The 25,521-nt window shown below is 39.3% G+C and overlaps 1 protein-coding gene across 6 annotated transcripts in view; it reads right to left on the bottom strand.

Moving 5' to 3' along the window:
* MYO1B (myosin IB) overlaps positions 1-25,521 on the bottom strand; it is a 192,318-nt gene that overhangs the window by 12,264 nt on the left and 154,533 nt on the right. For 2 of the 6 annotated variants that reach the window (XM_069577880.1, XM_069577881.1), the window contains exons 15-26: positions 24,530-24,592; positions 20,897-21,097; positions 19,324-19,550; positions 16,643-16,843; positions 14,696-14,789; positions 13,829-13,978; positions 10,226-10,294; positions 8,194-8,280; positions 7,842-7,928; positions 5,962-6,048; positions 2,306-2,380; positions 885-1,019 (exon numbers count right to left, since the gene is read on the bottom strand). In XM_069577880.1, coding sequence (XP_069433981.1) covers positions 885-1,019; positions 2,306-2,380; positions 5,962-6,048; positions 7,842-7,928; positions 8,194-8,280; positions 10,226-10,294; positions 13,829-13,978; positions 14,696-14,789; positions 16,643-16,843; positions 19,324-19,550; positions 20,897-21,097; positions 24,530-24,592 — 1,476 coding nt within the window. The remainder of the gene's footprint in view (positions 1-884; positions 1,020-2,305; positions 2,381-5,961; positions 6,049-7,841; positions 7,929-8,193; positions 8,281-10,225; positions 10,295-13,828; positions 13,979-14,695; positions 14,790-16,642; positions 16,844-19,323; positions 19,551-20,896; positions 21,098-24,529; positions 24,593-25,521) is intronic. The other 4 variants (XM_069577882.1, XM_069577883.1, XM_069577885.1 and 1 more) reach the window with 2 other exon arrangements.

The following is a 25,521-nucleotide window of genomic DNA, read 5'->3' as shown; positions in this document are numbered from 1 at the left end:
AAATAGTTTCTGTATCAGACTCAAAGGGGGAAGTGAACGTTGAGATAATGGCAAATCTTGCCAAACTGACTCACTAAGTAGGAGAACAGGACTTAGTATTCCATTCCACAGGCTGTGCTGGGAACAATCATTACAGTGATTAGTGATAATGTCTCTCTGTATATACATATGATTCAGCTAAGAACAAGTCCCAGCACTGAGCAGGAAAGTTTCCTGGAAGATGTATCCATCATTTGCTCACTCACTAAATACAAGCGCTTCAACCTAAGACTTCATTCTATCCAAATGACAAATAATTGTACCATTCCATATACCAACTAAGTTACTGAAATAAAGTCAACCTCTATACAAGTACCCCATGTAGTCCACGCTGAGCACGACCTAAATTACACGTTACGTGCTCATGTAAAATTAAGTGAGCTAAAATATAAGGCCAAATCAAATAGATTTTCAGCTTCCCTTTCATTCAGAGAGAGGGAAATTATATGTCCTTTGGGTGACTTTAGAGCTTTTCTCCCCAGTCCATCAGAATGTGTATGTTCTCATATATGTCTATGTAGATCTATGTAGAAAGTAAACTCATATAATTTGTGAGACTCTACTATTCACATGGAGATGTTCAAACTTTATTATTTCTACCTCCAGTAGTATTTCTTCAGATAAACATGAAGACAAGAAATCGAACTACTTGAAAGCAACTAGAATCTGGACGGAAAAGACAATGCAGTCCTGGAGACATCACAGGAGCAACGAGGGTGCTGCGAATTCTCACAGATAGCCAAGCATGCTTCTAACTTCAAAATCCTGCTTTTATGTTACCCTTTGCAAACACTCAAAATAGATGGCAAGACGTCTTCGAAAAAACATAAAAAGATGATTTTTACCCTCCACAAGTGGAAAATCCTTTTTAGCTCCTTGTGAGTAGAATCCAAGAACATGTAGGGTCTCGATGGCCAATTCTTATCTATCGGAGATAAGGAAGGCACCTTATTTTTCATTTCCAAGAAGTATTTTTGCACCTGTGTTGGGTTTGACAGAAAATATCAGGTGAGTCAAACACACCAGAAAAAGAAAACACTGTCTAATACAAACCGGACTCAAAGAAACCAGTCTTTAGTGGAATTTAGCAAGTTCTGGTCCATAAAACTTTGTAACTCCTCCGAAAAGTCTCTACTCTACTATTCTCACTGGCTGGAGAAATCTGAGCTCCACCAAATGGTTAAGGAAAAAGAAAAATAACCAACGTGAATACTAATTTTATTATTATCACCAATACGAAGAGCTGCAATGTCTAACAGGCAGCCACACATGGCTCATGACTACTCTACTGAACCACAAAGATACAGGACGTTTTTGCCACTACATAAAGCTCTACTGGACAACACTGCTCTCGAGCACTTGCCATGGGTCAGGCACTGTGGGGGCTTTACAGTGTGACTTCATCGGAACCCTTACCCTAACTCTACGAGTTAAGTGCTATTACTATCCCCACTTTACAGATGACAAAATCAGGCTTTCAAATCTGTGAGTGGTGGAGCAAGCTGGCTTCAGAGTTCACACTCTTCAGCACTACACCTATTCTCAGAAAAACGGAGAACTTTTGAATCCATCCTGGGAGAGGAGCACAGCCTCGCTCTCCCACACCCCTCCACCCACTAGTCTGTTTGCCAGCCTTGCTCGGCAGTGGTCCATGGCAGTTTAGCAGGGCAAGATCTTGGCATTCCCCTCAAATTCCTATGGTGAAACCCTAACCCTCAATGCGACGGTATTAGGAGATGGAGCCTTGGGGAGGTAATGAGGTTGAGATGAGGTCATGAGGGCAGAGCTTCCAAGATGGGATTAGTGTCCTTATAAGAAGAGACAGGAAAGAGTTTGCTTCTCTTTCTATCACGTGAGGAACCAGGAAGAGGCCCTCATCAGACCTAGATTGCACTAGCACCCTGGAGGCTACGCAGAAATAAACGTTTCTGTTCAGAGAAATGAACGTTTACTGTTTAAGCCACACAGTCTATGGCACTTTTGTCATAGCAGCCTGAATTGAGACACCTGGCTTTCTTGGGTTCACTTTTCCCAAAGTATGTTCTCTCTGTCAAAAAAAGAATATTTGATTAATATTCTTTAATGGGCCTCTTTCTGACACAATTTACCTGAACTTTAGGAGTGATGATAAAAAAGGGTCATATTAAACTCTCAATGTCACAATTAGGATTTAACTGTTACCAGATAAGTCACATACTACTGAGTTGGTGCTATGAACTAGTTAACCCAATAATACTAATTAGCCACATATAAAGTATAAACTTACAATTCTCTGAAGTGTAAATTCATAAATTTTCTTGCCGGCATTGGCTCTGAAGAATTTCCTATACTCCCTGCGTACCTTTAAAAAGAAGCAGCAGAATACAGAGATTAGTGTGTGGCCAACAGATGCCCATAAAGACAACACACCTCTATTAAAACCAAAAATTAAGTGGAAGAAGTAAATTCACAAGTGTCTTTCTGGATACAGGAAAGTAATTGAAGCATATTGAGACAGTGGGTTTTAAGTCAGAGAAAAAGAAATTAAGAGATGCAAGATAATACCAGAATGTTTTGATGTTTAAAATCCTCTTAACTAGCTTTTAAAGAGCCTGAAGATCTGATGAGAAACACGGTATAGGCATAGCTGCAAATCCATCAAAAATCAAAATACATTTCAGAAAAAATTACATAAGGTAATTTTCACTTCAAACTGTTCTTAAAAGGCAAGAAATGCCTGAGGAAATATATGGCAGTTTCCAAAAGCCTTGCATATGAAGACAGGACTTTATTACTACATACTGAGAAGGGCATATGACTAAAAATAAGAATGTAAAAGGAAGCTTTTGAGTGATCATTATCTTCCACTTAATCACATTAATTTTTCTCTCACTCCTACTCCCACCAAATTTCTACTAATACTGATCACAACACTTAAGACACTGTATTAGTTTTAGTTTACTATTTCTTCTCTGCTATATTGTCATATTTACTTTGTATGCTAGTGTCTAACAAATAAAATAACTGAGGTGTCTGTCAAATGAATGAATGGTAGTTAAGTTTCATAATTGAGGGGAAAATATTTAAAATGTTTATCATCCAGCTATAATTAGGAGAGTTAGTATCTGGCAAAATATTTGCCTATTTGAATAATTTAGATATTATGTTTTTCTTATATCTTAGCTTTCTGGGTTTAACAGCACATGTTCAAAATATTTCTGTACTAGGGGCTATAAACTAGCAACCAAATAACCAAATTCAATTTGTTGAAAAATATTTTACATGCACTTTAACTTAAGACTTTCACATAGTTCAGACTGCAGATTTCTCTTACAATTCTCTAAGATCTAGCAACAGGAAGCCCCATTCTCACATAGCAAGAACTGAGTGAGCCAGAGCAGCCTTTGGAAGAGAGCTGCTTGCTCCAAACAGCTGGAGGCCTGTGTTCCCTCCCCACCTCTCATCCGTTACTTCCCTTATCCATGTGACCCACCTGGTGCCTCTGGGCTTTTGAGTACCAGACTTATTCTCTACACCTATGCACTTTTAAAGTTTAAAAATTCTCTTATATACCATGTACTCATGTTACTGATGATCATTTCTCTTGTAGTCATGGAGTTGGTTGGTTATAGGGGCTTCTCAGGTGGTGCTGGCGGTAAAGAACTCGCCTGCCAATGCAGGAAACATAAGGGACATGGTTCAACCTCTGGGTCAGGAAGATTCCCTTGGAGAAGGAAATGACAATCCACTCCAGTATTCTTGCCTGGAGAATCCCATGGACAGAGGAGTGTGGCGGGCAACAGTCCACTGAGTCACACAGAGTAGGACATTACTGAAGTGACTTAGTATGCAGCATGTTGTTTATAACTATTTCAAAAAAATTTTTTTAAGTTTATGTTTCATTATTTTATTTTAAAAAAATTAAAATTTTTTTGTGGGGGAGGCTTATCATGTGGCTTATGGGATATTAGTTCCCCAACCAGGGATTGAACCCAGGGCCTCAGCAGTGAGAGTGTGAAGTCCTAACATTTAGACCACTAGGGGATTGCCTTCAATCTTAAGCTTACAAGGATAAAAGGAACAGGAAAAAAAAATGATACTCATTAACTGGCTCCTAAAATTATAAAAATGTACAAAAGCAGAGAAGTTAAAGTGAGGTTTCATGAAAACATATCTTTAGAAATGTACTTGAATGTACATTTATATACACTTGAATGTCATTGTAACTGAGCTTAATGCAACATGCTTTGTGATACAGGACAGGCCCTTTCTCCTGAAATACAGCTACACACAGAAGATGCCTGGTGGCAAGATGGTACACAGAATGGGTTCCCTTCATGGGCCCCAGGGGTCTTAAAAAGGGTCCACTTTGTAACAATTCCACAAGAATCAAATCCTTTAAAAGGGCAAAACTACTGTTCATATCAACAAAATTCTTTTTTAAAAAATATACAAAAATACAAAATTATTACATTCTTAGACTTCAAAGAAGTTTAATCGTTTAACAATTTTATGGTACCACATTAAAATACTCCAGTTTTGTGGAAACTAGGGGGAAAAAGACAGTTATGTCTATAGTAAGGCCAGTTAACTAACTAAAATAGCATTCACCTACAAACTGAATTTGGTTTATAAGATGTGAGCACACACTCTTAATATGAAAGTATTATAATAAATATAAAATCATATGTGCAGTTAGTTAAATCCAGAAAACTGAAGATAAATGTGATGTTGCTGGTACAGAGCATTATAGAGAGTGAAACTCCTGACTCAATGCTGTTTGTTCTTTCCTTTTATAAAAATTAGATGCAAATTAGAATGTGAATAAAACGGGAAATAAAATCCTCAATTTTGACTTTAAAAAAGTCATTTCAAACTTGTTCAATTTTTGAAATAGAACATCTTAAATTCATATTTAAGTTACTTCTTAATTACTTCAAAATTTGATGAATATTCATTATAATCAAAAAGTTAATTTACTCAAAGTTATAGGCTAAACTTTCAGGGAAAAATGCAGACTCTTAAAAGCAGAGTTTTATGGATACTGCTAACTCAGTTCAGATTCAGAGTTAATGGTTTCCTGGATAATATTCAAATATTTAGAAAAAAGTGAATTATTACAGTATTAAAGTAAAAAGAATGAAGAGCAAATACCAAAAAGGGGCCTAATTATCCCCCCAATGACAATATGAATAGCTCCCTATAGTAATGAGTTACTGACTCTTAGGAAGACAAAATCCTTGTATTGCCTAAAGGTCATTCTAAAGGTTTTCCAGAGCTTAATCATATTTAGGTACCTGCATCCTTACCTCAAGCAGTAAGAACCTCTTTGAAATAAACCCTGCCTTAAATGAGAAGGCATTTGAATCTAAAGTTCTCTTTAACCTGAATGATCCACTGCTGGTCTTACTTGTCAAAATCTGTACATTTATGCAACACTCTTTAGTTTCTATGCTCAACAATTAGAATGATGGCCAGTTTGAAGAAAGCTCTGCTCCAGGAGCCATCAATGGGACAGAATAGAAGGATAAAGGGAAACAAAAGCCCAATATCCCCAGGCTGGTCACTGCAGACAGTGGGTCAGCTTTTAGCTCAACTGCTATAACTCTGTATCACAAATGGGGGAAAAAAAAACACTTCATCCTCATGGAGAGGATATTACATAGAATTTGCATAACAAAGAATAAAATATGCTACATTACTATATTTAAATAATATGCTATATTACTTTAAACCTATTACTTAAAGAAAGACACTGCAATAAAATCAGAAAATTTTAGTGTATAGGTTTGCTCTCTAAAGGAAACCAAATTAGGCAAGATGCCACTGTAAAAGATTGTGCAGACCATCAGCAAGCATAATTGATCATTTGGTCAGGGTTAGTAGGTGCTAGAAGGGCTACATCGAGTCACCGTGGACAGAAAGAAGAGGTTGAGGAAGTACCTTCAGTCCAAGCCAGTAAGCCCAAATGACAGCAACTGCATGCTTACGCCTAGCCTCCTCCTTCAAGCGTTTCAATTCCCTTCGAGCCTAGAATGTTTTAGATGGTAAATAAAAGAGACAGCCCAATGCAGATAGCACAAATGACCAGAAAAAGACACCCCACCAAACAGGAGAGCCAATTTATGTATCAGGATTTCAGAATGAAAGAGAAATGGTGCACAATCATTTAAATCCAAAGCATCGGTGTCAGGCTGGTGTACTTTCAGGGCACTGAGACTCTATCTCCAAGGAGGACAATCCGTGTGTGACCCGAGGGAAACACTCCCCGCCTGTCCCCTTCCTTCCATTCCATTCCTTTTCTCTCCCCTGTTCTTTTTCCCTCTTACATCCTCATCCACACTCTCTCACTCCCTCCCTCATCAAAGCCTCAGAACTGTAAGTGGCACCTAATAATTTCTGTGGACTCCTCTTTGCTGACAGTCCATGGGGCTAAAGACACAGTGAATTTCTGAGTCCATTCACTTGAACATACAAAAAGATAACTCTTGTGAAAAACCATTTAGAAAACTGGAAGGAATAAAGGTTGCTTCTCTGAACTTCCAAAAAAACCAAAAACAAAAACAAAAACCACCCAAACTCTGCAGTTGGAAAATTAGAAGTAGCATGTATCAAAATTCAATATTAGCTAGGGCCCCAAACAGTGACATATACAGAAGCAAGATAAAAAGTGAAAACAACTCATAGGTTTAAAAATCAACCTGAAGAAAAAATTGATCTGAGGCGTGTTATTTTATGAAAACAGACAGGCACTCATGTTTCATGACATCATAGTACTGAGACCAGGAAATGAGTTCACTCAGTGGAGAAATCCCACTGTCCAGAGACCCTTTGCCTCTGATTCGGTTCCCTCAGCTCATAAAAGGAACTAGCTAGTTCCACACAGATGTTCAGGGGCAAACACAAACGAACAACTTTGGTTAGCTTGTGGCAAGTTATAATCTTTATGCAAGCAAATGTTGACTTTTCTCATTTTTCTCACAATATGGGTTTATAACGCTGACAAGGTAGACTTAAAAACATAGGACTATGTTGCTATTTGATTTTGTAACTGGGATTCACATTTTTAGCAGAGATGACCTTTGATTTTCTAAGTAACGAAAACATCTAAAATGCTCGTCCCTTGGGGTATGTGAAATGTTCACAGAGCCCACGACTCTGCCTGGGGATTAGTGAGAGTATTTCAGGAGGCCTTTGTTTCTGAACACAAACAGCTGATGCCGAAATTCCTGGGATTCTTCAAGGGCAATTACAGCTAGTTTTGCATGAACATAGCTTTCTACTAAATCACAGATGATCATTCTTTTCACATATAGTATTTTGCTTATAATAATCAATAGCAGCTACAGTGAGCCTAAAAACCAATTTCATTCATGGATTAATATTTTTGCCAAGCATGCATTAAAGGCATTTCTATTATCAATGTTACAAGGACCAATCAAAATCCAAATTTTAATTAAACATTCCCATCATGCCCCCGCCGTGTACTAAAAACACCTTTAGAAAACTGACAGGACACATCAAGGGGGTAAAAACAAACAAATAAAAAACTCCTCCCAAACTAAACATGCACATTATTTGAGAGTTTTAAAAAAAGAGCAGCTATGCTAGTACCTCATTAGTAAGCAATTAGTCTTTTTTTTGCCTATACGTGCTAAGAGTTAGCTTCCTCTGTTGGCATGAACATGTCCAGGGTTATTAAATCTCACTGCTAGGACATGCGCCAGTGTTAACCGTGGGACTCCATCCCCTGAGACGCTAGAAACATGGGTTGATTATTGCGGATTCCAGGATGGGAGTGATGGGATATGCATTTCAAGTACCTTAGATCCAAGCCAGTAAGCCCAAATAACTGCAATAGCATGTCTATTCCTAGCCTCCGCCTTCAGCCGGCTCAGTTCCCTTCGCGCCTGTGATGCATTTGAAAAGGATTTACAGAGAAGTTTAAGGCAAGGAAGGTTACTGCTGGTTCCCAGTGGAGAAAGAGGAAGACAGACACCATCACCATCAAACAGTAAACAAAAGCGTGAGCCACCACCCCACACCAAAACGTTGGAAAGAGCGAGAGGCAAACGCGTGCTCAGGAGCTTAAGCCAGTGAAACCCGAATGAGGGGGGTCCCTTGTTCCACACGTCACTCTTGACCCACTGCCATCCTGGGGGGTCTCTGGCCTACCTGGGTGCCGTGCCAATATGCTGCAATGGTGGTGACGGCTTCCTCACAGCGCTTCTGATGCTTCAGTTCACGCAGGATTTTCCGGGCCTAAAGCACACAGAATGACCCAGAAAGAGTGAAAATCAACCAAAAAACAAACCCCATGTATCCATAGTGACTTGATAGAAAATACCTGAAAATATAGTCATAATTTCTATTCTCAAGTGAAAAATTAAGAGCTTAAAGAAAGGAAAAGGGAAAGTTGCTCATTAGCCCAAAATGGACCATGAGGAGGAGGTAAATGAAGACACTGTCCATCATGACAGTGTAGCCCCACTCAGACAGACAGCATCCTCCCACACTCTGATGAAAGTGAAAGTGTCAGTCACTCAGTCGTGTCCAACTCATTGCAATCCCATGGACTGTAGCCCTCCAGGCTCCTCTGTCCATGGGGAACTGGAGTGGATAACCATTCCCTTCTCCAGAGGATCTTCCCCACCCAGGGACTGAACCCAGGTCTCCTGCACTGCAGGCAGATTCTTTACCATAAATCTGACCACAGCAATATAAATTGGATGCGTCAGATGGAAAGAAGAGTTCTCTGAACATGGTGGGTGTATATGGTAGGTCTATCTCCCATGACCCATCAAGAGCCACTTGATCACTTTTCCTATTACTGTCTGGAATGGAAAGTATAGCTGTACTTTTTATTCAAAAGAGATAGCTAAAAACTTGTTATAAAATAAAATTATCTCACTGGTTCAATACTAGTGGCTTCCTTCCAGTCATTGCTGGAAAGTGATTTAGTGTGGGGGGCTAGGAGGACAGCTGGTTTGGAGGTGAATCCTGTGTCCCACCTCTGGTTTCTGGACTGGACACCTGAACCCCAGGACTCAAAAAGTAGTACATCAGAAGAAAAACCTGCAGGCAGCACTCTCACATACTCTGTATGCTCAGACTTGTATTTGGCCATTGCTGTGGACAACTATTAATACTAAGTCCCTGGGTTGGCCTAGACAAAGGGCAATGGAAGCCATGGGACTCCCAGTCCAAGGCTCCACCTCCGGAAAGTTCTCCGGGCCTGAGAACTACCCTGAAGTAGTCCCTCTGGATCCAGCTCCCTCCACAAAATCACCCAACAGGAATGTGGCAACAACAGGCCCTGAAGTACCTTTGACCCAAGCAGGGAACAGCAAGCTTTATCTGTAGAAGGACAGATAGTATGTTTTTGGTTTTGCAGACCATATGCTCTCTATCACAACTGCCAACTCTGCTGTTGTAGCACTAGAGCAGCCACACACAAGATGTCAAACAAGTGAGCACAGTAATGTCCTGATGTTGTCCAGTTGCCCAGCGTGTATAGGACGTAGTATACTAATAAAGCTCTACATGAACTTTGCACTTCAGGTATGCGTATATTTCTATGCAACTTGTATTTCCTATCGTTTCACATGTCATGAAATAGTCTTCTTCTCTTTTTTTAAATTTAATAATAATATATAAATATAAAAACCATTCTTAGCTCTCAGGCCGTGTGAAAAGAGTCAGTAGACTACATTTGGCTTGTGGGCTACAGTTTGCTGACTCTGAACCAAGCTTTGGCAGGAAGGACCTAGAATCAGGTGCAGCGGGTGCACTAGGACAACCAGAGCTTAGGATCTTTCAATCACGACGGGACAGCCTGTAAGACTGTCACAGGGAGGGTATGGAAGGCACGGGGCTGGGGTTGCTGAGGTCTGGCAGAACTCACATGTGCTCAGCCTCATGAACTACAGCTTCCCTTGCAAATAGGGGGTGAGAGGAGATTGCCATCATGCACAGTATTATTTCAAGGACTTCCTGCTCAGAGAACAAATCTTGAAAGCAGGAAGCAGCCAAGACATGGTGCTGTAGGGCCCCAGCTTGGCCCATAATATTTGTTCTTTCCATCTGACTGTTTACAAGGTGGGCAGGAGACAAGGAGCCCTCCCCTGCAGAGTGAGCATGAAGACATCATCCTTTGTAAAGAACGTGAAAACACCACATAAGTAAGGGTCACTTCTTTCAAACTCACCTTCCAACCCCGGATGTAAGACTGAATTACCAAGGCAGAGCTCTTTATCTGTTGATACCTCTTCTGTTGCTATAGGATGAAAGGGGAAGATATCAGCAGTTCTATTTATATTATCCACAACACACATACCAAGAAAGAGTCGGCTCACTTAGTGCCATGAACTCTTGATCACCCATATTCCTTCTGGCCACCAATTAAGTATAGAAATCAAAATATCCAAGAATCCAAATTTATTACAGTTAATCCAAAGTTTGCTTCAAGGCTGGTAAATACAATTAACTAATGTCTAAATGACTTAGGACCCAGCATTATTAACATCTGTTCTCTGCATCATGTTGTTGTAACACATGGTCAAATGCACAACAGATACCGATGAACACACACGGAATGAACACACACTGAGTTCTGCACTGCTTCTGAGCGTGCTCTCTTCTTGGTGCCATTTCTCACCATGCCACTGACTGGGTCAACCTCTGACATCCCACGCTTCTTTTAGGTTTGCTGCTTTTACTCAAGCTGGGAAATCAGCTCACAAATTGAAGTAAACGTTTATCAACTGACTAAACTTTATTTATTGAGCTGCTGCTCTACATCCAGCCCTTGAATAGAACTGTGAAGATGCAGATGTTACCCTGACTGCCTCCCTGCACTCAAGGACTCAGAGGGGACACCAGCCAGCAGTGGAAAAGAGAAATAGGGTCTGCCCATAGAAATGCGAGCCCAACAGGCAGGTTCAGATGCAGCAGAGATTATCCAGAGATGGGCAAGGTTAAGGAAGACCCAGTCAGAGTCTTCCCAAGGGTCAGTGAGACAAGGTCAATGGCTGGAGGCCCTTCTTAATTCCCAGCTGATGTCTTGGAAAGCGGAGGCTGCTAGAACACTAACTCTAGAAAAAGTGAGTGTTGACTGTGTTTAGTGGGGAATATTCACTACAACGTGGGCCCTTGGGATGAAGTTCCACAGTTTTTCAAACAAATTGCTGAAGCCAGGCTGTGACTCTGATCCTGGAAGTGGCAGACTGCCCAGCTCCCTTTCTCTAAGGAAGGACAGATGCTCCAAGGGCTCTAGGCTACGCTCTGGAAGCTCAGAAGAGATGGAGGGTGATGTTATCAATGTATGAGCAGCAGAACAAAAGATGATGGCAGAGAGAAAGGCAGAGATCCCGACAAAGGGCAATGGAAGCCATGGGACTCCCAGTCCAAGGCCCCCCCCTTCATCCCCCAGCCGCGGAAAGGATTCCAGGCCTGAGAACTACCCTGAAGTAGCCCCTCTGGACCCAGCCAGAGAACCTTGTTTCTGGGACCTTGGACAAGTCACTGCCCTTGTTAGTCTCAGTTTCCCCATCAGTCAAATGAGGAGCTGGAAAACCTGTAAGATTCCACACAGAAGGACACTCCATGTCTGTAGGGAACAAACTGTACCTATAATACCTGACTACTGCTTCTCACATCCATTTAGTACCTCCATGTTTTCTTTTAAAATTCCTACATGGCTTGAAAATAACTCTCTCTTTAAAATTCACCTTAAGGAGCCATGAAATATCACAGAATATGGGTTTTAAGGTAATCAGTATCTGAAAATGGACGTTCAGAAAATCTGAGTTACTTGGTCAAGGGAAAATCACTGGCTTGGATAATTATAGATAACTGATAGAGGTATTACATAGATACTGGAGTTTAAGAAAAAATTTTTTTAACAAATTGAAGGTTTGTGGCAACTCTGTGTTATCAAATGATAGCATTTTTTAACAATAGTTTTAAATTAAGGTATGTACTTTTAAAGATATAATGACACCACACACCTAATGGATTATAGTGTAGCACACACATAACTTTTATATGCACTGGGGAACAAAAGATTCGTGTGACTAGCTTTATTGGAACAGTCTGGAAACAAACCCACAAAAGTTTCTGAGTTTTGCCCATAGTTAAAATTCTGAAACAGAACTAATATTAGAGCCGTCTAAAGCTTGGGCTATTATTTGTTTTCATTCTAACTCTCAGCATCAAGAATTAATAATACATATGAAGACTTTTTTAAAATCTGGAGATACCAAAGCTTTATCAGTTCCTTTCCTGTTTCTTCTCATTCTTCTGACAAAACGGCCCCTTCCAGAAGGTCTTCCTTGACCACCGCATCTAGAGTAATATCTGTCTCACCATTTTCTAGATCTCGGTTCTCTATTTCCTTCCTAGCACTTACTACAATCTGCCATTGTTCTGATTATTTATTTGCTTAAATGCACATTGTCACTCACTAGACATAAACTGTATGAGGTCAGCAACCAGGCTATTTGGTTCACGTTGCTATCCCCTCAGAGTCTGGCAGAGGAGGAGTTTCAAGACTATTTGTAGAATTGAAGACAGATGAATTTAGGATGCTTCAAAACTTGTTTTTTTTTTCTTAATGATCTCAAAATAAAGAAATAATAAAAACGGGTTCCTTGAGGACTGGTTATTTGTTAGTCCTCCCACTCTAAGGCAAACAGAAAACAGAGTGTTATAAAACTGCCAAAGGGCAAAGTACCACTACTATGTGCAGCCAGGCTGGTGACAACAGCCCTCTGGGCCTTTGCAAAATACATGTGAATAAATTTATCATTAATGTGGCTGGCTAGGCTCAGACTTTAACACTTGTACTGTTGGTTATACTCTTTTAACTCCAGGAAGCAATTTTGAAAATGTTCTTTTAAATGTAATTTCTCTTTACTCATTTAAGTAACATTGATTTCTAAAAGTCAGAAATTTACACTAAAATGTATTACATGAGAATAGGGCAGCATAAGTTACGTTCTAATTATACACTCCTTCAAAGTAAAACTACTCTACAGCTGAAAAAGAACACACTCAAGGAGATTTGATTGCAATTTTAATTCACTCTCCAACCCACTCTCTAGTGAAAAAGCAGAGAATGAAAATACACTTGGCAGCAGCGCTCTTATCACTAAAATTCATTTTGTGAGGACACAATGCCAAGTTCAACCTAGCCTAGAGGCAAACCTTCAGGTTTCCCTCAAACCAGTTATGCCGCCAATGAAACATCTATAATTGAGTGAGAAAGAAAATTCCCCAAAGAAATTCCATATCAATTAAATAAACATACTTTATTTTCGAATCTTTTCCCAAAGGGCCTGATATCTGAGGACTAAAGGAAATCCAAACCTTTACCCAAACACAGAATTCTACTAAAATGTGGCACTAGCTTTCTGGAATTAAAACCATTTTCAGAGCTCCTATAATAAATGCAGGACAGCCAATTATTTGGGAAAACTGACCCTACCCTACTCAAATGGTTAAATAACAATATCTCTTCCAATCTGAAAACCGAATTCAAGATGTAGACCTCCACTACATGTATTTTTCAGTGGAAAACAGTGGGATGAACTCAACTGGAGCTCTGACTTGTCCTGGACTCAAACCCCATCTCAGCCATCTAATAGCTGTTACTTAGTTTTCTCATCTTTAAAAAAGGGGACCAGAAGAGGACCAATTTCACCAGGTCATTGGGAAGATTATGTAAAAAGTTACTTTCATAGTTAAGTACAGAACAAACATTCGCAAAACAGTACCATGATTACACCTCAAAAACATCATGAGCTCTTACCGCGTATCTCCTGAACCAGGCAGCAATCACGATTTGGCTTTTTCTCATCAGCAGGAAATGTGTACGACATTTCCACCCCCGATAAATCTTCTGAATGAGAGTGGCCAGGTCCTCAAGCCGTTGCTTCCTCAGGTCTTCTAATTTGAATAACTAATAAAACAAGAGATGGAAAAAACTATTTGGATGAATTCATGCAAGATACACAATTTAGGGTACAGTGTTTTACAAATGTTTTACAAAGTGTTTATGACAAATCACATAAGGGCTGGACTGAGCTCTAGATGTGCCTTCACATTATCAATGAGGATGAAATTGTTAACAGAAGGGAGGTGCTTTCAAATGATTGCCGAGGTTTCTCTCAAACGATTTAAATACTTTCATATTTCACCATATTTCCAATAAACTTCTATGTTCATTATATTTCATGCTAGTCTCTTCAGTTAAAAATGCTCAATCGGATTTCTTTAATAAGTAGAATTTTAAGTGCTCTTAACTTAAAATTTTTTTTTAATTTGGGTGACTTCATGTACCTCTAAATGGTAGAGTTGTCTTTCCTAAAATTACTGTATAATTCAGACATTACACATACAGACTGAATTAGCCCCCAATTTTTATGAATGAGGGAGGTTTTACTGTAATATCAGTTTCTTTATGATTTTTTAAATATTACACCATCTATCAACTCAAAAATTTTGATGTTTTATAAAACGTGTGTTCTTCCACTACCCCTTATTAAGCCACCCACTTGGACATTTGTAGAAAAACAAAAATGTGACATTCTTGGTAGCATCTTGGGTAACACTATAAAGTTAAACATCCTTTAAGAACTTGCTTACATGATTATAACACAAATGCAAAATTACATACTGTTCTTGGGTTTCTAATGAATATCTTTGATCTACCAAAAGAGTATTCTTCCACAGGAATCTCCAATTCATTAAACAAAACTTCCACACCAGCTCTATAAAGATAAATAAAAGCAACACATTTTCTAAGTTACAAAAATAGGTTATCTTATCTTAAACCATGATATTAGGTTCTCAGCAATATAAAAAAAAAAAAAGTTTCATTTCCAAGTATAATTGTTCTTTCAGTAAGCATCCTTTCATCACAGAATTCCCAGATTGAATTCCACAAATTTAACCAAATCCAGGGGTAAATACTAAAAAAGCATTTTGGGTTCAAACTGCATATTCTAAGAAAATATACTGTTCAAGCCAATTTCTTGATTTCATTAGCAGAGGTGCTCAAATAACACTCATAACAATGGATCAACCAGGGCCAAAAGAGTATATAAGAAATTCACATCTATTTGGAATCTTCTTAGTTAATCCCTGTAAACATTTTTAAGGACTCTCCTACTACTCAGATTATAGACAGGGACCAAGAGTGCTAAGTGCCAGGCAATGGAATGCAAAAGAACACAGGCTTTACAGGACAGAAGCAAGGCTCTAACCCCTTCATCCTAGACCCTGGATTTAAAGTCAGGCTTTTGCCCTAAACTCTGCCCCAACAACTTGTGGACTGGATACCAGGCAGGGAGTGAATACTTGTTCTGTGTATTATAGTAGACAATGACCATAATACCCTGGAAATTAGCAGTGGGAAATGACATAGCACCCACACCCTAATTACTTGGGCATTGAATTATGCATCAGGGACCACACCGTAAGCCTGGAATTTCTTGCAAGAGATGAGTATGTAATTCTACTGATGCTCCTGTGAAAGGTCAGGTGCACTGACAATGGGGAGACACAACCAGTGCAGTGAAAGAAAATCCCCATCAAACAGCACATTGGCCCTGCTATAGCAGTTGGGAAAGCTCCTGTGGCCTGCAGAAGAGTAACTTCTGACTCTGGTGAGAGCAGAAGAAAGGCCCCTGCACAGACAAGGCCTGGATTCTCTCCTGCAGCAGCCCCCCACCAGCACACAAACTCTCTGCTTGGGTCTGCAGTGGTCCAGTGCTCTGCTGGGACTAGATGGCTGAGTGCAATGTAGGATGGATGAGCTGAAAAGCCACGTGGCCCTGAGTTCTGCCATATTCTCCAATCCAGTTTTACTTGCAATAACACTGACACTGTGAACCCTCCTGTGTTCAGATACAGAACACAGCATAGATAGATATAAAGTGAAGTGAAAGTTGCTTACTCAGTCATGTCCAACTCTTTATGAACCCATGGGCTATACAGTCCATGGAATTCTCCAGGCCAGAATACTGGAGTGGGTAGCTAGCTTTTCCTTTCTCCAGGGGATCTTCCCAACCCAGGGATTGAACCCAGATCTTCCACACTGCAGGTAGATTCTTTACCAGCTGAGCCACAAGGGAAGTTACAAGGGAACAAGATATAACTGCTCCTATATCTATTTCTTAATTGGTACAGACTTGGGCAAAGAATGCAACCCCCATTTCCTTCTCACTCTCTCTGGGGTTAATTCTCCAGCAAAAAAAAAATGAAAAGCTGAGAGCAGTGATACAGGATGCCTCTAACTCTTCCCTGCTATGATTCTACACAAATACACTTATCAATCACAAATTTCCCTCCTGCTAACTCACCACAGCATATTTTAGAAGTTCTATTGACATACAAATTCCAAAGGTAGATTTGATAAGCCCTGTTTTAACCTTGAAGACAAGTGCTCTATAATCAATAAAAATTGGCACAAATGGTATCCTGACAAAAGATGGTCCAAAACAGAAGTTACATCCAACTTTTCATAGGATTCTGTTTTGCCTGAACAGCATGTGAAGAAAACAACATGGTATTTGTATGTTTTAAAACTTCCATCATTAAATGTGATTAATGAACGTCTTACCTTGCTGGTCCTTTCCAGTGAGGCCATGTTTGTTTACAAAGCATTTTGTATCTTTCTAGGCAAGGTTCATAGGCCTGCCTGAAGGCATAGCCTGCCCTTCTCACGCGGACGTTCTCCAAAAGACCCAGATACCTGACCTGATGACACACTAGACCCTCGTTGAAGATGTGCGCTGCTTTTTTATCGTTCGGTTTGATACACCTGAAAGATTACACAAATTTTAGGTTTTAAACTCTGTCTCTTACAGATTGATCTGTCCATGTTTTACAAAGTATTACATATAATTATTTCACAGTGACTTATTACTTATTATTCTTGGAAACCTCATCATTTCCTTTGAAATTATTCTAGATCATTTTATAAAAACATTAAGATGAATACACTGCAGACTCAGCAATAAAAAAGAATAACCTCTTATGTATAATAACATGGATAAATATCACTGACATTCTGTTGAATGTAAGAAGTCTGATGTGTAAGAGTACATAGTCTATGATTTCATTTATACTAAGTTCAGAGAAACTATTCCTAGTGAGAATTCGGCAGTGTTTTACCTCTGGGGAGAGGAAGGCGTGAAGATGGACAGGGAAGGGGCACAGGGGAATCTTCTGGGTTGATGGAAATGTTTTATATCTTGGTCAGGATGGGGCTACATGGGCACAGAAATATGTAAAAATTCAACAGCCTGCACAGTTGAGCTGCATATATTAGACTGTTTATATGTATATTACATACCTCAATGAAACAGTTAAAAACACTGCTGTCTCACTAAATCCCCATTATCTCCCTCCTTTTAAACAGAGAACTTTGCTGCCCAAGGAAAGACGAGATTTCCCAGCTTCCTCTGTACGTAAGTGTGGCCATGTGACCAAAATTCTAGCCAGAGCAGAAATGATGTTTGCTACTTTTGATGTATTGTTAAAAGGAACTTGGTTCTTCCTTTGCTCTTCTGTTAACTGCTGGTTGGCATGTTGACATGGTAGAGAGCTATCTCTGACTATATACATAAAAGGAGATATCCTGGAAATGGCAGAGCCTCAACACAGAAGACATTGCTCTGTTAGCCTTTAAGTCCGTACACTTAGAAGTTACATAAGAAATAAGTGTTAATCTTGTTTAGGCCCCTATTGTTTCTGGATCTTGCTGGAGCAATCTCTATATCTTAATTAATATACTGTTAAACAGTTACAGTTATATCTGCCTCACCATAACTGTCAAATAAAATCCACATGCATATATAATATATGGACAACTAAATCTTACATAGTTTGACCCTAGTGTTTTCTATGATTTTCCTTTTTACATTTATAAAAATAATGCTTACTTTTTGGTTTAAGAACAAACAGATCAATGGAACAAACTAGTGAGTTTAGATCTACATGTCTACACATATATTCAACTGATTTTCAACAAAGGCATCATGGCAAATGAGTGAAAAATAGAGGTTTGTTTTTCTTTTCAATACACAGTGCCAAAACAAGATACCTATCTGGGAAAAATAGACCTTAAAATGAATCTGAAACTGAGTCTGAAAATAAAGATATATATATACACTTAAAATGATATATTCACAACATTGGAGTTTATTAATTAAGAATTCTTAGAGACCAATTAAAACCACTGAAAGAAAAGGAGAAGAAAGGAATTTTCTGGGGGTGATGGAACATTCCATGTCTTGATCTGAGTAGTTGTTACCAAAGTGTATTCAGTGGTGAAAAAACAATGGAGCCATTCACCTAAGATCTGTACATATCACTCTATACAAATTATACCTCAATTAATAGAATCTTAAGGTTTAAAAAAAAGTTGACTCGGATGAGAATAACAAAAGACTGATTGCACAAAGCTTCTTGGTTCATGTTTTTTGAAACTAGGATCCTTACCTAATATATGTTCTAACTTGTTTGCAACCAAACCAGGGGATGCTATGTACATTTGCTATGAACACAAATATTAGGGCAACAAGCCAAACAACGAAAATATTCTTCATGCTCACTTCCTCATAACTGAATTTTCAAAGACAACAGGAGAAAGTATGTGTGGGCACGCATGTGCCACATGAAACCTGACCTGCTAGACACACACCCTCTATTACCTAGTTCATCAAATACACACATCGCAAACTCTAATACTAATCGGCCTTTACTGAATGTTGAAATCTATGATGACTTAGAAGCAAAAAAAGAAACCAGATTTTTTAAAAGGGGTTCTTGTCTTGTTTTGAAAAAGTTCCGATTGTTTCAGAAATCATTACTTGAGGCACATGCTTCCTCACACAAGCCCTGCAACTCAGGTTGTCAATGGGCCAAGTCAATGTTACAAGAATCCAAAATGAATCCAACAGAAGAGTTTATGCAAAACCTTATCAGAAATAAATTTATATTTTGTTTCTTGTCTTTAAAAAAAAAGAAAAACACAAAGTTGAGAACTCCTGTGTGCCAACAACCCATTTAAGTATCTATTCCCATCGCCTGCCACACTTCTTTCCTTCTTGAATTCCTTATTTTGGGGGCACGAGAGTATTTTTCAAGCACACCCAAGACACCATATGATTCGAACTGTAAGTACTTTAGTTACTCCTCTGCTTGGGCCACACTCAGATTTAAGCACACAGGAAAATGATCTTCCTAGTGAATGCCTTCATAGTTGAATGGCCAAAGAATTTTATGTGCCAGAAATACCTAATGTAGTTTGGATTCTTGGTCTGTAGATTTTTCATCAGAGTGGCTACGGATGCTTTGAACTGTGAGCCGGCTGTAGGAGGCCTTTTCAGGTTGATCTTGGCAGGGTTTCCTTCGGGAAACAAAGATTTGATGAGGGCGTGTCCGGCCTTCCACATGGCTTGGGACAGGTCCCGATAGAGAAGGTCATTGTTCTTGTCCACAAATCCTTCCACTTGGTACAGCACCTATGAGCAGCACATGGGACTCAGTAGCTGATACACTGCACACCAGAACATCAAACAGCTGTTAAAAATATCCTGAGACTATCTATACTGCAGCCTCTTCTTTCTCCATCAAAAAACCCTCAACACGTTAGTCACACTCTAATACCAAATTAGCCTCCAAGTTTAAATTCCATCTGTCTAAATCACAGAGGAGTTCAAAATAAATTCTATTACCCTTCAGGATTTGCAAGAATAAACTTCAAAAATGTTATCATAACATTTTCAAAGGATTTTAGGGATTTTTTTGGTATTCAATCATATTTTTGAGGTTTTACTTATATTTTTTAGTTTACACGTGCCAATTCGAGTATGTTTAAAAGGAGACAGGGGAAAACACAGATAACACTGATATTTTTATAGACATCCTACACTGGCAGGGAAATTGACCAGAAAAGTATTTTTTAATAACATGGGCTAGTAAAAAAAAAAGTGAAGTAACAAGTTCCAACATTTTGAAATTAAAGGTAATTTAGATACAATATACTTCATATTTGGGATTCCCTGGTGGCTCACTGGTAGAGAATCTGCCTGCCAATGCAGGAGACTCTAGTTCAAGCCCTGGGTCAGGAAGATCTCCTGGAGAAAGAAATGGCAACCCACTCCAGTATTCTTGCCTGGAAAATTCCATGGACAGAGGAGGCTGGTGGGCTACAATCCATGAGGTCACGAAAGAGTCAGACCATGACTTAGTAACTAAACAACAACAAAACAACTTCGTACAAAATACAAAATCAGATTTTGTTTCCCCTTTGATGTCTGCAAGCTTATTTATAATTACTGTAGGGACTTCCCTAGCAGTCTAATGGTTAAGACTCTGCCTTCCGATGCTGGGGGTGTGGGTTAGTTCCCCTGTTAGGGAGCTATGCCTTGCAGCCAAAACCCCAGAACATGAAGCAGAAGCAGTACTATAAAATGGTCCACATCAAAAAAATAAATAAAATTTAAAAAATTAAAACCTTACTGTATGTCTTTAGTGACTGCTCATTTTTACTGGCAAATTTTTTATACGTGTCAATAGATCTTTTTTATAGGCTAGCTCTGAGCCTGAAAATAATAAAATTTATTTTTTAATATATACTTGAACTCTTTGATTAGGTCCTCTGGCTTTCCTTCAGATCTCAGTACTAGTAAGATTTTTCTCAGTATGGTCCAGATTCTATGCCCACGGAACATTCATGGATTCCATGCCCCCTCAGCAACTCCATTTATCCTCCAGAGCTGACGCTGGTCAGAATGCCATCTCTGAGGCAAGGTGTCTGCTCTCCAGGGAGTAACTGTGACCTCCCTGGGGTCCCGGGCTCCCACACCTTGCCAGCATAGTGCTGGATCCTGAAGCAGCTATGAGGAAGGGAAGTGTCATTGAGGAACCGGGAGCACTTGCTCATCCTGCTCTCAAAATGCTGGTGGGTAGCGCAGACTTGGTTCAGCTTTTCCAAGAAGGTCTCATCCGTGACCGTGCCCGGCCTAAGGCACTCTTCATCCAGCATGGCCAGGATCCCGTTTGTGTTCTAGGAGAAAGGAAATAAAAAGGTTTCCTTCCTTCCTCACTGTATTGTTTTCATAATTATTCCTAATTATGCTGTTAAACACAATCAACTTAGTCACAAGAAAAATTCTGTTTTGTTACAACAAAAAGTGGAGAATCAAAACAAATAACAAAGAAAAACACAGGAATCAACCCCTTCCAGGGTGTCCCAGGTGTGTTGGAGGAGGGGGCAGGAGTGTCTTAATGAGGCTCCCCCCACTTACCCTGTCCATGGTGCCTCCCCCACAGAACAGGACGTAGGAGTCACCTCAGCCACCTCAGCAGGCTGATGACTGAAACTTATGTAGTTTAGAAAAAGGCAACTTATACCGCAAAGACCAAAAAACAAATCTGAAAGTCAGGAACTAGTGTGACACTACTATCTGTATAACATGCGGTCATAAATCACAGAGCACTGTCTTCTAAGGCCATTATTTAATTCATAGCTTGAGAAGGAAATTGGTTTCAGATGTTTCCAAATTGCTCACGTGTTCAAAATAGTTTATTTTCTCTGGGAAAAAAAGTGATGTGATTGGGATGCTGTTTTTAATGATCAATGCAATCAAGCTATATTTCAAGAATCATCTGTTTAGAATAAAATTCTCCTTTCATATTAAATTTCGAAATGGATGTTAAACATGAGCTGAGAATTTGCTTGCTGAGTATTCAGACCCTGTGATCATATTTATCCCAAGAGCTGTCAGCCCAACTAAACCCAATAAAAAATCAGGAAACTTCTACTTTGCTAAATAAAGGCTGTTGTTCCTTCGATTGCCCCTATGGGCCCACACATCTCCATTCCACGGAGAACAATCTACTGACCATCAGCCCCACCCACTTCCACTAGGGCAAAGTCTCATGGTTCTCCTTTTCTCTTTACAAGGCCGTGACATCCTCTGACCAGCACTTAAACATTCCACACACAAAATCTGTGGGAAGTGTGGACTCTCAGGAATCAAATGTGCTCATAACATCCCGAGAATAAACATTATTGTTAGCTGTTGCTGAAAGGAAACATTTCCTTTATGTATCCAGGCTCCTACGAGGACATGAGTTTCTTTAATCACATATGCAAGGGGATTTGGGGCTGAGATAATTTAGCTATATTAGGTGTATTACCATTGTTCCTTTTTTACCCCCCTCCCTTCTGAAGGGAAACAATTAAGTGCAATGTTATATTTATGAAGAAAAAAGTGTTAGTCACAACTTCTGAAAGTTAAAATTCCCTCAGCAAATTTCTTCGGTCACAAAACTTACCAGAAAAACTTTTCAGGAAATCAATTGATTTTCTAAATCTTAGGCTACAGTTTTAAATTGCTTAGGCGGAATAGCACTGTTCACAATCCAAAACTGTCCAAATTTTTCAAAACAAGGTTTACTTTTTAATCGAAAAATAATAATGGCTCAGAATCTTTTTTTAATTCAATAATCAGAGGTGCAGCTTTCAAGAATATTGTTAATACTGAAGGAAAAGATATTGGCGAACTATATAATATTCAAAAACATCTTGTTAAAGATGAATAGCAAACGACTTGTTGGACATTTAGAGCTTGTGATTCTATTGCTGAAACACAGCACTCATCTATGATGACAGCTAAATTTACGCACTGCTTCCGATTACTTTGTTATCAAGGTCAGGATCCTAAGCTTTTACACACCTTCCCGCAATCAATTCATTCACAATAAACTACAGAATATGATGTAAACACAAAAATCTTGGATTTGGAAAGGTTACTACAAATGATGCAGGAACTTTTCACAGGTTAAGCCTTTCACATGCATAATTTGTCACCTGAAAAATCCCATGGCCTTCGGCCACCTGTGAAGTCATATACACTGTCCGTCACATCCTGAAGCAAGGCCGTGATCCATACCAGCCACCCCTGGGATCCTACATAATTCAGCTCCCGAGATGGTGCCTTTATCTTCCTTTACTTTAACTTGAACTGCATGGGGTTTTGTTGTTGTTTTTGTAAACTTTTTTCCAGTTTTAATGAGATATAACTGACATAATACTATGAAAGTTCAAGGTGTACAACATGTTCATTGATCCACAACAATATTGCTAGTTACCTCCTTCACATCATATAATTACCATTTCTTTTTCTGTGGTGAGAACATTTAAGACCTACTTCCTTAACCACAGGTATATATAATACAGCGTTGTTAACTCTATCACCATGCTGTACATCAGAGCCCAGAACTCATTCATCTTACAACTAGAAGTCTGTACACTTTGGCCTACATCTCCCTATTTCCCCTAAACGTTAGCCCTTGGCAATCACTATTCATTTTATTCTGAGTTTTTAAACTTAGATTCTACATACAAGTGATATCATACAGTACTTGTCTTTCTCTGACTTCATTCACTTAACATAATGCCCTCAAAGTCCATCCTTACTGTCACAAATGGCAGGATTTCCTTCTTTCTCAAGACTGAACAATATTCCATTGTATATGTGCACCACATCTTCTTTACCCATTCATCTGTGGACGGACCCTTAGGTGGTTTCCCGAATCTTGGCTATTGTGAATAAAGCTGCAGTGAATACGGGAGGAAGATACTTCTTTGAGATCCTGATTCTGGTTTTTTTTTTTTTGGATATATACACCCAGAAGTGAGATTGCTGGGTCACATAGTAGTGCTATTTTTAATTTCTTGAGGAACTTCTATATTGTTTTCTTATCTTTTTTTCCCTCTCTCTACACTGTTTTCTATAGCGGTTGCATCAATTTACATTTCCACCATCAGTACACAAGGATTACTATTTCACCACATCCTCACCAACAATTATCTTTTTGATAATAACCACTGAATAGTATGTTAAGAGGTCACTAGAATTTTAGGAACGGCATAATTTAATTGGGCAAACATCTTTTTTATTGAGTTTCCTATGATCAGGGCTCTTATTTCCAGGAGCTGTGGATTGGACCTGGGATCCCAGCACATAAGATAGAACAGTATACGTAAGGGCATAGCAACTGAGTGTCAAGAACACTCAGATTTCACATTTCAAAAGGGTTGACTATACATCTCTTGCTCACCAATGGAAGACCATGCCTGCAGGACTTGCACCTGAACAAGCACTCATCCTGTACTAGATGAGCGAATGAATGAATGCAGGGCTCTCAAAATAGACTTAAGGGAATCAGGACATCAGAATCATCTATCAGCAATAGGACCAGCATGGGGGAATACTGGCTAAGTATCAAAATGTCTAGCAGTCTACGTATGTGTTTAAGAACTGTGTGTAATTTCTTAAGCTTGTGATAAAAGTCTCCACAGAACTCTGTATTTCTCTAACATGTTCAAATACTGGAAATACCAAAGCTTACCATTGAAGGCAGTCAGATCATTCGTAACTAGTAAATTATACTACCAAGAATTTGTTAGAAAACTGTCCTTAATACTCACATTTTCTATTAGGTCACAAATGATAGCATTATTGAAGTACTCAATGTGAGTCCATTCTATGCCCTGAAAAAGAAAAACAGAACATAATCAAATCCCATATAATGATGCTACAACACTACTATCTATAATACAAGACTTTGCCCATCTTACTATCTTCCACTTCCTCTCTGAAAATTTCTTTTATAAAAGTCAATGTGGCAAATGTCATCTTCTGGTTTCCAAAACTCTGGTAATGCAGCAGTCTAGCACAGACACAATGGCAACCCACTCTAGTACTCTTGCCTGGAAAATCCCTTGGACAGAGGAGCCTGGTAGGCTGCAGTCCATGGGTCGCAAAGAGTGGACACGACTGAGCGACTTCACTTTCACTTTTCACTTTCATGCACTGGAGAAGCAAATGGCAACCCACTCCCGTGTTCTTGCCTGGAGAATCCCAGGAACGGGGGAGCCTGGTGGGCTGCCGTCTCTGGGGTCGCACAGAGTCGGACACGACTGAAGCGACTTAGCAGCAGCCGCAGAGATACAATTCGATTGAAATAAATGCCCTTGACCTGGGCTGAGACGGCCTCCCCTTCCAGACTCCCATCTGCGGCAATTTCCCATGCACTTTGCTGGCTCTGGGCCATTTACTCACCAGGCCCTCGGGTCAATATTACTTTGTATATATTTACAGTGTTTATAAGAAAATAAGTCAGATCTTGAATCCAAGAATCTAAGGCCTAGATTTTTCTGTTCTTAATTTGTAATCACAAGGAAGAAATTCATTTTAGAGTCAACCCCATGTTTAGGGCCATTAACTATTTCAAATGTAAAAATAGAACACTGCCGAGAAAAGTATTTTCAACAGAAAGAAAAAATGAAAACCTAGGCACTGGTTCTAACGCTAGCTACAAAGCCAAAGCTGGGAGGCCAAATGTAAACATTCTGTATCTGCGTACACTTTGTCCATAAGTGTAAACATTTATTTTTCCTCTAAGGGGAAGAGAGCTAAT

The sequence above is a fragment of the Ovis canadensis genome, chromosome 2, assembly GCF_042477335.2.
Source record: "Ovis canadensis isolate MfBH-ARS-UI-01 breed Bighorn chromosome 2, ARS-UI_OviCan_v2, whole genome shotgun sequence".
NCBI classification, from domain to species: domain Eukaryota; kingdom Metazoa; phylum Chordata; class Mammalia; order Artiodactyla; family Bovidae; genus Ovis; species Ovis canadensis.
The sequence above is the reverse complement of the archived record's forward strand: the minus strand, read 5'-3'. Positions and strand labels throughout refer to the sequence as shown.